This window comes from Panicum virgatum, chromosome 3K (assembly GCF_016808335.1).
Source record: "Panicum virgatum strain AP13 chromosome 3K, P.virgatum_v5, whole genome shotgun sequence".
In the NCBI taxonomy this organism is placed as follows: Eukaryota; Viridiplantae; Streptophyta; class Magnoliopsida; order Poales; family Poaceae; genus Panicum; species Panicum virgatum.
In genome coordinates, this window is record NC_053138.1 from 9709976 (window position 1) to 9721981 (window position 12006).

At 48.1% G+C, this 12006-nt stretch overlaps 1 protein-coding gene across 1 annotated transcript; it reads right to left on the bottom strand.

Annotated features, from left to right (window-relative positions):
* Nucleotides 1–624: 624 nt before the first annotated feature.
* LOC120697410 (general transcription and DNA repair factor IIH helicase subunit XPD-like) lies at nucleotides 625–7487 on the bottom strand. The gene is made up of 11 exons (XM_039980642.1): nucleotides 6539–7487; nucleotides 6323–6405; nucleotides 5822–6225; nucleotides 5544–5737; nucleotides 5131–5311; nucleotides 4304–4428; nucleotides 2324–2413; nucleotides 2055–2133; nucleotides 1869–1945; nucleotides 1277–1385; nucleotides 625–922 (listed from the first exon to the last, which is right to left on the bottom strand). Exons 1-11 carry the CDS (start codon nucleotides 7360–7362, stop codon nucleotides 812–814), a joined length of 2277 nt encoding a protein of 758 aa, XP_039836576.1. The 5' UTR covers nucleotides 7363–7487; the 3' UTR covers nucleotides 625–811.
* Between the last annotated feature and the right edge of the window lie 4519 nt (nucleotides 7488–12006).

Below are 12006 nucleotides of genomic sequence, written 5' to 3' on the forward strand. Positions count from 1 at the left end.
GAAAATTCAGATCAGGAATACAGTTTATAATACACTACTAGTACCAGATAAATGACTCGGGCAAGGTTCTTAATGGAACACCGAAACCTCCATTACTCGCCCACACTCCGCCCTCGCCAATCCCGTCATTTTGATGCGCCGCCGCCAATGGACGCTCGGACGCCGCTTGTTGCTCGTCACCGTCAATGGCAGTGGGCAACAGCCATACCTCGCCCCGCCATGCCCCCCGTGTGTGCGTGCCCTTCCTTTCTCTCACCTCTGGCCTCTTGGTGCTTACTTTCCCTTTCTTCCACCCGTATCAGGTAGCCACTCACTTCCTACTGATTCTGAATCCAATCTCAGGCTCGCATTACGATTTCTCACAAGATTTGACGATGAAGGGTCCCCAAGCTGCAAATTGCTGCTTAAATTCATTCATTCCAACAATACCAACCTTTCAGTTACGGCTATCTCCACCAGTTTTTGAGCATCATCGTCAAGCTAATTCCGATATACATCGCTCCATGCTCTTTTGGACCACCCGCAGCGTTCATACATTGTACTATGAATCACGGTGCAGCGAGCTCTATAATTCCGTCCTTTTTTTCCCCGAAAGCCTATCATTCTGTCTTGGTGTTGTTTGAATGTCAAATCCATGTGAACTCGAGTAATAGTAATCACTAGCATGTGTCGTGACATTTGTATCCGTATTTCAATTAAGCTATCAACCGCAACAAGATTTTTTGCTACAAAATTTTTGTACAAGAGTGGCTTCAGGCAAGTTATCTACCACATATAACCCTCTCGGCTCTCTTGGATCTCATCCAATGTTTCACATCTCCATTGCGTCCTCTGCCATATTCTGCAGGTCCTCCTCGGTCAGGAGCGTCTTCTTCCCGCCGCTCCCCATCTTGTCGTATGGCTGTGCCATCCTCCGGAGAAACTATTGCAGAGCAAGTGTTAGAATCACTAAAAACGAAATGCAACAAGCAACAGACCAGATATTGTCGATGCAATGCAAGGGAAAAGAGACACCACAATGCAAGCAAGGTGTACATGTGTGACATGTTGCATCCAAGCATGTGAGAACCACGGAATTTGTTTTATGAAAATTTCATGTGTTGGCTACAAAGGAATCAAGTAATTTGTTCACATGCAGTCTAGTTTCTGGAAAGTGTCATTAGCAATAACATATCTTTATCAGCTAATTTGTTCTTTAAAACTTCTAAATTACAATTGCCCAATGCAATTCAAGCTTCAAAGCACCAGTCATGGAAACTAGAGCCACAAAACATACCTCTCGAGCTATATGCAGAGCCATATCGGTGCTCAGGTTTAGGTGAGCATCGTGCAAGTGTGACAGTATCCACCCAGGCAATTTAGACCGTTTATCATGCCGACTGTACCTGTAAGAAAAAAATACCATGTAATTAGCAAACGTGAAATTTCGCATTAAACCATTATTATACCCAGGTGATTAATAATGCAGGGAATTGGGCAGAGCAAGTGTCATTACGTGTCAAGGAAGATGCAATTTTGATGGACCTTCGCCAAATATTCCATAGGACCCGAGTATTTAATTAACCAATGATTATTAAGTAAAAATTGTTTACAGAAACACAATGATCAAATGTACAATTTTTAGTCGGAAAATCCACCTTCATGCATTATATGCTTCCCAAGGATGCTACCATTTTGTTGACATTTTAATAAAGAATTTTGAACCAAAATGGACCACTACATGTCCAAACGCAAGAAAATGGGAACCCATTTTTATCAACATGTAGATTTGGTGGGTAACTGATACCACAAGATTGCTGCCAGTTCATCAACATAAGCAACTATAAATGTGGCTGCTCAGCTAAGCTAGGATTCAGTAAATTAAGTACCTCTTGTCAGCAAATATCATCATCCCATAGTCTGCTTTGGAGCGAATCACACGGCCAACACATTGGGCCGCTTGCCTCTGACATTCACGGGATTTCAAAATTTCAAGAAATTTTGTTAGAAATATTAAAAAATTAAAGGTGCCAATCAAAAGGCTCTCTTGGCCCTGACAGAAACAGTGCTCTTACCAAAGCATCAAATGTCAGGAAGTCGCCCTCTTTTATCTGGAAAGTCTCTCTTAGGTACTCCAATCTAGCAAGCAATATCCTGCAAATCACATACAGACAAACGAAGGCGATTACTATGAAATGTTAAAAGTTACCACAGACTGCAGCATAGCGGTAATATTGAGTTGTTGTGCACATGCATCTAAATCACTTGTAGGCATGAACTGATGATAGCTTGGCACCAAAATCAAGGGGTACAGAAGACTGAAATTAGATGTAATAAAACTCACCGGCTAAGTGTGTACTGGAAAGGAACACCAAACATGATAACAAGTCTGCCATAGTGTCGGTCAAAATCAATACCTTCAGCAACTTTGCCCCTGCATTGAGTAAAGTTTTAGCAAGAGTAAATCAGTAGCCTAAAATGGCGGTGATAACACTTTTTTTTTAAATCTCTGCCACCTCTTACATAGTCACCAAGCTGAAATTAAACATGAACTAATGACGGGAATAATTAGTGTATTCCTCCAACCCTAGATGGGTGGGTATATATAGAACCTATACATGGGCCTCTATACACATGGGCTCAATATACTCCAACACCCCCCGCAGTCTGAACTACCGGCGCAGCGGTGTTCAAGACTGGACAACAAGAAAGCTAACACCCCCCGCAGTCTGAACAACCGACGCAGCGGTGTTCAAGACTGGACAAGATGAGAGTACAAGTAGAGCACAAAAGGGCTAAGACCCCCCCCCCCCCCCCGGCAGCCACAACTAGCCACCGGCTACGTTGAGGCTGGATCGAAACTCCGAGAAGGTCGACGAGAGCAGCCCCTTCGTGAAGATGTCAGCAAACTGAGAGGTAGTCGGGACATGGAGTACCCGAACATCGCCGATGGCGACTGTCGCGCACGAAGTGTAGGTCGATCTCCACGTGCTTCGTCCGCTGATGCTGGACGGGGTTGGTGGAGAGATACACGGCGCTGACGTTGTCGCAGTAGACGAGCGTGCTCTTTGTGAGCGGGTTGTGGAGCTCCGCCAAGAGCTGTCGCAGCCAGGACGCCTCCGCCACGCCGTTAGCGACACCCCGGTACTACGCCTCGGCACTGGAGCGGGAGACAACCGGCTGCCGCTTGGACGACCAGGAGACCAGGTTGACGCCCAGGAAGACGGCGTAGCCGGAGGTGGAGCGACGAGTGTCCGGGCAGCCAGCCCAGTCAGCGTCGGTGTAGACCACCAGCTCAGCAGTGGACGAGCGGTGAAGTACCAGGCCGAGGTCCACAGTGCCACGGACGTACCGGAGGAGATGCTTCAGCGCAGCAAGGTGTGACTCCCGGGGATCATGCATGTGGAGACAGACCTGCTGAACAGCGTAGGTGAGGTCCGGCCTGGTGAAGATGAGGTACTGCAAAGCGCCGGCCAGACTCCGGTAGGCTGTAGGATCAGCCACCGGATCACCCAGATCAGCAGACAGCTTCGCCTGAGTGTCGACTGGAGTGGAGCAGGGCTTGCAATCAGTCATCCCAGCCAGCTCCAAAATATCGAGGGCGTACTGCCGCTGGTGCAGGAGAAGACCAGACGGGCGAGGCTCAACAGTGACGCCCAAGAAGTGGTGGAGCTGACCAAAATCCTTCATAGCGAACTCCTGCTGCAGAGAGAAGATGACACTCTGAAGCAACTGCTGACTGGAAGCTGTGAGCACAATGTCATCGACATATAGCAGCAGATATGCCGTCTCATCCCCACGGCGGTAGATGAAGAGAGACGTGTCAGACTTGGCCTCGGTGAACCCCAGTGTCAGCAAGAACGTGGCGAACCGAGAGTACCAAGCCCGTGGAGCCTGCTTCAGTCCATAGAGAGACTTGTTGAGCCGGCAGACCATATCTGGACGACTCAAGTCCACAAATCCCGCAGGCTGAGAGCAGTAAACAGTCTCTGACAAGGTGCCGTGAAGAAAAGCATTCTTCACGTCCAGCTGGTGCACAGGCCAAGTGCGCGAGAGCGCAAGCGAGAGGACCGTGCGCACCGTAGCGGGCTTCACGACCGGGCTGAAAGTCTCATCATAGTCCACACCGTAGCGTGCTCTGATACCATAATGACGGGAATAATTAGTGTATTCCTCCAACCCTAGATGGGTGGGTATATATAGAACCTATACATGGGCCTCTAGATGGGCCTCTATACACATGGGCTCAATATACTCCAACATGAACAAACAGCGAATTTTGAATAATACTTTCTGATTGGAAAATGATACATTGCGAACCAACCTGGCAACAGAGAAGAAAACAGCACCTCTTCCACAGTCACACGCCTTTCTGTAGTTATCAAGAGCCAAAGTTGTCTCGACGACATCTGGAGTTTCGATGAATACTAATTTATGTTGCATGATGTCCTGCAACATTGTAACAACAAGTTTTAGTTCCTGGGAACTCTCACACATATATATTATCTGGGATAAAATAGGAAATCATAAAATTATCCTTGAGAACAAAGTAAAAATATTAAGGACTTGGGATGCAATCAAGAAGGACACCATGTGGAAGCTATAAAATTTCATGTCATCCCTTATTAAATTATATAACAAATGACTACCATATCTTTGGTGGACAACACAAGTGACTAGTATATCTTTTTTAGATAACAAAGTTGCACATACATCAGGATATTCTTTGTCAAAAATCTACAAACTAAATATCTAGCACCAAATGTAATAACTAAAGCAACAATATCCAGTTCCATATGCATATTGCTGGTGCAGTAAATAATTAGATGGTGTCTATATGAGTGCAATACAGGTCAAAAACTTAGGTTTAATATGAACCCAGGTCAATGGATAACTCAACTCTTGTATCAATACATAGTTGTATGGAAAATCCAGAACATGTTTTGGAAATATTGCATCAGATACTTATAAACCATAACATATTTTACTAGAATTCATGGTGTTCTAGAGGAGCTGCGCGACAGTCAGTCCACAAACTTGCAGAACTGCATACGATTACACAATTAGAGTCATTGCCAGTTAGCTGTAGTACACTTTTTATCTGAATTGTAGCAACTCTATGAAAGAATAATGTCAGGTGAAAGAAATAACCTGCAGAATTCCCATTTCGTGCCAGCTGTTGACAATACCATCCATATAGGAGTAACTGACAAAAAAGCAAACTATGCCATCTGGAACAGCAGAAGCCATTTCCAGCAAGAGGCGGCCATAATTCCTCACCACACCAGGATCACTACGCATATCAAACTTTGTACTAACAGGTAGCTGATCACTGAAAATGATGTAAGGATTAGCACAATGAAATTGTAGAAACAACTGAAGTGCTCCGATAAGCGTCATATGATTCTCAGAAATGAAAAGTATCATTTACAAAAACTGGAAAATGCTGACAATACTAGCATATGAACAATCAGACATGCTACATTTTTTTTTGAAATAAAACAGACATGCTACATAACATTCTGATATATGAACTATGAAGTTCAAGTGGGACCAGTTCATACCTTCCTCGAGTCAAGACCATGGGACAAATACAATCCCTTGTTAAGGACATTGTGAAACTTCTGCTTATAACAGGATTAAAATTCAAGAGACGAGGATAAAGATCAATTGGGCTGAGAGTTCCAGAAGTGATCACAACTGTTTCAAAACGATCAAAAACAGGTCTTACTGCGAGTGAAGCATCATGACAGCTTAGCTGCAACACATACAAGCTCATTAGCACATTAATGAAGCAGTTTGGTTACAATGGCATCATGATCACCAAGATTAGGGTGGATACCTGAATCACAGGATCACGAATGTCAGGCATTCTTTCGTCATATGGTTCTATTATTATGGAAAAGCCTCGTGTGTAAGTTCCAATCAATGTGGCAAAGTCGCAGATGGTCTGAATGTGCATGAACTCATCTTTATCGGTTATCTCTAGTGTCATCATTAAGGAGTGTAGCCGGTCATAACAAAACCTGAGCATTTTCTGGTCGATTCCAGCCTGGGAGTGGATTGACGCAACGAAGGCAACGGGCATTTCATTCTCAACGTTTTCTGTTTCCAGTCGTCCATCGAGGAATCTCACAAGCCGCCGCAATACAGCAAGGAAATGCTCAGCCCTCCTTATGTTTCCGGGAACAGCTTCCTTCAGAATGTCATCAGGCAGAGCCGGATTGGCAAGCCAAGCATCCGATACTTCATCACAAGAAGCATATTAGTGTGAGTTATCTGCGGAAGGCCACAATTGACAGTGCTAAATGCAGGAATGGTAGTGAGGAAAAGCAATACTCACTTGGTAGATTTCCCCTCTGCGCCAGCCCATCCACCAGTCTGTTGTACTCAGCACGAAGCCTATTGGCATCAGTGGCCTTGAACCTTCCTACCAAATATAGCAGTTAGCAAGCAAGCTTCAATTACCCATCACAATGTTGGATCCTTTTGAAGACATTCATTGTTCAGTAACTACTAGTGGCTGAACTGAAGCTTCTCCAACAATGGAGGATAGTACCTGTCAATCTCTTGCGAGATACGCCGCAGGTTCCGCTCAGCGCCTTCCAGCGTCTGCTTGCGGATGCTGACGCTCAGTGCCTCAATGCATACATTGTCAATGTTGTGAGCCTCATCAAACACGACCACGCACTCCTTCTGCATCTCCCTTGACACAATGCTGGCCACCTTGGGGTCGAGCAGATACTGGTAGCTATAGACCACAACATTGGCGTACTTGACCATCTGCCTGGCGAGGAAGTAGGGGCAGATCCGCCGCTGCCTACCCAGCGCGCGGAGGTCAGCGAGGGTGTACACCCCGGGCGGCATGAGGGAGGCGAGGTCCCCTCCGGCGGCGGCGCGGTCGAACGTCTCGTAGAACTCGCACAGCGGCGTGGACTCCGGGTCGGATGCGGCCCTCTCGCGGACCCAGGAGGCCGTGAGGCGTCGGCACGCGGTGTCGACGGAGTCCCGGGCCGCCGCGGCGGATGCCTGCGGGTGGACGCAGAGGTTCTTACGCGAGGAGAGGCCGAGCGCGAGGAGGGAGCGGGAGGCGGCAGGGGGCAGGTGGGCGAAGAGGAGGCGGAGCTCGGCGAGGGTCTTCTCCATCTCGTGCACGGTGCGCGTGCAGTAGATGAGGCGGAGCGGGCGGGACGGGTTGGCGAGGGAGTAGGAGGTGATGAGGGAGATGAGCGCCGCCGTCTTGCCGGTGCCCGTGGGCATCTCGAGCAGCGCGTGGCCGCGCGCGTCGAGGGCGCGCTTGAGCTCCCCCATGTACGCGTGCTGTTCCGGGTAGATCGCCGCGTATGGGAAGTGCACCGGCATGCCATCCAGGTCGAACCGCATCGCGGCGGCGAGAAGAGAGCGCGCGCTTGGGCAGCAGGGGTTGGATGGAGTCGCCGGAGCCGGTGCCCGCGCCGCCGCCGCCTCGGGAAGGAGAGCACGGGAGGTGGGGGGGAAGTGCCCGCGGGCCGGGTGCGTGGAGACGAGCCGAGGGAGGCGAAGATACGGTGGGCTTCGTGATAAGTAGTTTCTTGGGCCGGGCCCGGCCGGGCCGACGGCAGTACCTTCTCCTGCTATTCTTCTTGTTATGGGCCTGGACACCCTCGATCTGCCTCTCTCGCTCCTGTTTCTCCACTAGTACCGTATCTCAAAAAAAAAAGTGTTCATCCTAGCTGTTCATCCACCTGATCAAATTGCTCGCCATAAGGCTGACTCCAACAACAAAGAGGCAAATAGAAATTGCCTTGTGTGTACAGTGGTTGAAACAGGGCATTTTTTGTGGTGTCTCCAACAGTTGGAGAGGCAAATGCATTCGAGGAAAGGCCACTGCCGAGCTGTGACCGCTTCCGCCGCCGAGCTCCGCCAGCGCTCGACCTGCGTGCCGCCGCCCCCGCACTCCGCTCGCCCTGCCGGCCATCCGCCCGCGCTCGACCAGCGTGCCGCTCGCCCCGGGCATCGCCCTGCTCCTTTTCCTCTGCTCGGGACGGGCCAGCTACGCGGCGGGAGAAGGCGCCGGGAGGACCCGTCTGGATCTCCAGCCATGGAGCCTCCGCCTCGCCGCCGCAGGGAGGTGGCAGGGGAGCCTGTCCGCCTACACCGTTCGCCGCCATGGCCCCGCGCGGGCCATCACCACCGCAGGCTCCGCGCGGAGGAGGTCGCCGCCATCGTGGCCCGTGCGGAGGAGGCCGGGCCGCCGCGTCGAATCGAGGGAGAAGCCGCGCCCGCCGCGATAATGCTGGGGCGTCGTGGCCCGCCAGCGTGGCCCAGGCGGTGCTCGCCGTCGCCCGAGGGGAGAGGGAGGGGCCGGTGAAGCGGGGGGGGCTAGGTGGCGGAGCTCCGTGGACGAGGTGGAAGGGCGCGGTCGTCACGAGGAGCAAGGGTGCGGCTGGTACTGGAGTTCCGGCGTGCGCTTCAGAGCTCCGCCGCGGCCGAGCTCGACGGCATGGAGAGGAGGGAGGGAGAGAGAAGGGGCCGGCGGCGGAGAAGGCAGAGGAGAAGGGGGCAGCGACCGTTCCGGCGCAAATCGACTGCTGCCATCGCCGGCCTCTGCTCCCAGCCTGGTGCGCCCCCTCCCGCCCTCCTCGCAGCTGGCGTCGCCCCTCCTCCCTGCGCCCGGAGCTCGCTCCTCCCCCGGGCCCCGGCCGAGCTCCCTGCCCCCTCCCTCTCCCTCCCCGCGGATGCATCTCTCTCCTCGAAGGCAATTTGCCTTCCGCGCTTGCCTCCTCCGTTGGAGGAATTCCCTCGTGTGAACAGTGACAAGCGAAGAGGCAAAAATGCTTACGTCTCCTCTGTTGAAGTCAATCTAATTGTAGAAGAGGGTGACGGTAAAAATCAGGTGCCGAGATTAAACGCCATGGATTCTCTGAAGTACCCAATGCAAGTTAGCAAAATACTGTAGCGGTAACTTTTGGTGTGCTCCTAGCTGTTCATCCACAGATGGGGATGAGATCCATGGCTACCTATGCTACAGCGAATTGATAAACAGTTGAATCACAACAGTGCTCTGCTACAGTAAGAAACATCAGGCTACTGTTCGCGCAGACACATTTTACTGTTGGTTTTGGTGGCTTTCCTTCGGCACGTTAGACAAGTTGGACCGGAGATAAAAAACATCAAAGTGATTATATCTGGTACCATACTACCATTATGAAATCAAGTGGTCGACCAAACCCTCTTGAGTTATCGCCCACTTCATCATCATCGCAAACGGCTCCTGCATCCTATTTAGTTGGTGAAAAGTTATTGTTTTGGTACCGTAGCATATTTCGTTGTTATTTGACAAATAATATTTAAATATGGACTAATTAGACTTAAAAGATTTATCCCGTGCTAATCAGTTAGACTTATAATTAGTTATTTTTCAATTGTATTTAATATTTTTTGTATGTGTCCAAACATTCGATGTGACGGATATTGAAAGAAAATTTAGAAACTACGGGGCCTATTTGCGGCTAGGAGACTGCAAATCTCCCTCCCTGAAGATATCCACCGCGGTGGACGCTCCTTCGATACCGATGAGGCAGGGATAGATTCAGGAAATGTGCAGAGCTCGTGCTCACATCCACGCCCTGCATAGAGGCACTGACTCGTTTCTTGTTACTGTTAGGGCATGAACTCGAGCACTTCGCAAAGCTTATCTGATGCCAAGTACAACTCATTTGTTTGAAATTCGATTTACCAAGTTTTCTATAAAAAAAAGATGAGATATTTTCTCCTTTTCTGAAATTACAGTGTTCTTCTGCACACATAATCATCAGATACAGTTCGTCAAGGGAACATTTGATCGTAACTTTTCTTTATTGGAGAAGAAAATCATTTGATGAAGACAAAAGCTGTTTCTTTGAAGCTTCCTCCTGTCAAAGTAAATTGCTGCTCCAGATCGCAGCGATGGCAACACTTGAACAGCACTAGCGCCGTCGGATCTGACTTGTCTGAATTGACCCTCCGAGGTCTCTACGCTTTGGCCAGACTCAAATCTCGCAATAATTGGTGGGCCCCAGCGTCAGTGAGACGGATGTCAGGTCAAATGGTACCACTACCATGACACGGTACCATGACACGGTCATGTGCTGGTTCGTGGGAGAGGCATAGGCCCTGTTTGGGACCGTTTTTATGAAACTCAGCTTATAAGCTGAGCAGGTTTATCTGATAAGCTGCGGTCTGGAGAATTTACTGTCTAGAATAAGTAAGGTGTTTGGCTGTCCTGATTATTGCTGGTAGATTATCTGTCATGTATATAAAATGACTGTTATACCCCTGAGGCTGATAATACCACTTTTTGTTTGTAACACTGATGTAAAGGCAATTTTCTACATTTTTTTGAAGTTTGAGATAGAAATCTAGTTATACAAAAATATAGAGTACAATAGAAGTCAAATTAACTCTCATTTGATCCATTGAAAATGCCACAAAATACTAAAAATTACAACAATAAATCAACCAACCAAAGCCGAAGCAAGTTCATCACGGAAGGCACACATATCTATATCATCCCCCATTAGGCTAGCGTCTTCTGAAGGGTCTTCGTCACGAATGTCATCCACATAGGTTATGAAATGTTCATCATTTATATCAGTTTCTCTAATGAAGTTATGAAGAGCCATACAAGCAACAATAATCTGAGACTGCTTATTAACTGGAAAGCTAGGTACTTTCAAGAGAATGGGCCACTTCATCTTGAGAACTCCAAATGAGCGCTCAATCACATTTCTAAGGGATGCATGATGATAGTTGAACACCTCCTTCAATCCCACTGGGCGGCGACCATGCTGCCATTTAGGCACATGATACCTTTTGACCTTTGTATGGTGCTAGATATCCTTTTCTGTTAGGATACCTGGAATCAACAAGATAATACTTGCCTTGAGGTGGATGTGGAAAGCTTTCCTTGTAGGTGACTAAAGTATCCAAAAATACCCGAGTGTCATGAGCAGATCCAGGCCAACCAGTAACAACAAATGTGAACCGCATATCAAAGTCACAAACCGCCATGACATTTTGTGAAGAATAATGATGTCGGCCAACGTATTTTGGTAGCTCACTTTTTGGCACGGTAACAGGTATATGTGTTCCATCGATGGCGCCTGTGCAATCATTGAAATGAGGCCAGAACCTAGCTTCTTGTAGTTTTGGATGAATTGTACGAAATTGTGGATCCTTAGGTCTTATGATGTGAACTGCCAATCTACAAATGCAGCGAAGCACCTCACTGAACTTTCTACTGACAGTTTCCAATGAATGTCCAAATCTATTCTTGAGTTGTCTCAATGATTCAGGTGGACCACATGCCCACAAAAACATGGCTAAGCCTTCCTTGGTACAGATACCTCTACTTGCAGACAAGCCATAATTCTGAACCAAAGTATCATGGCGACAATAGAACACTGACCTTGTCATTCTGAACATGTTGTGGCACTCAACTCGGTCATTTAAAGTGAGTTCAACCCACTGGATCCCAGTCATCCTTGGTATATTGGGATCCACCACCTTCTTCCGTGCACCATTACGTGAGCCCATTAATTCCATTGCCATATATGCAACCATGAAATCCTCATCATCATCTGACACCTCAGTCTCACAAGAAGCATTACATGTGCTCATCTTCACTTGTCATAAAAGTACCTATAAAATAGGTACATATAAAGCAGGGAAACAACATAATTATTCTTGGAAACAAATTATTGGTCCATTATTGGCCTGAAACAGAAATTAGAGCAATTAGAATGTCACCAAAAAATAACAAGTAATGCATGTACAAAAAAACACGAAATGACAACTACTTAACCGCATTTTGGTCAGCCCACCACTCATCCGAGGCTGAAATACATCCAGTAACAGGATCTCTACCCAATCCTGTGGCTCTCATGTTCAAGGTCTTCCACTGAGAGTATTTCTTCTTTAGAACATCCCATCTGTTCATCATTTGGTTTTGGGAATATGGTCTCTTTGTTCGGTCAAAAAACTTCTTTACCAAATTAGCATAACCCA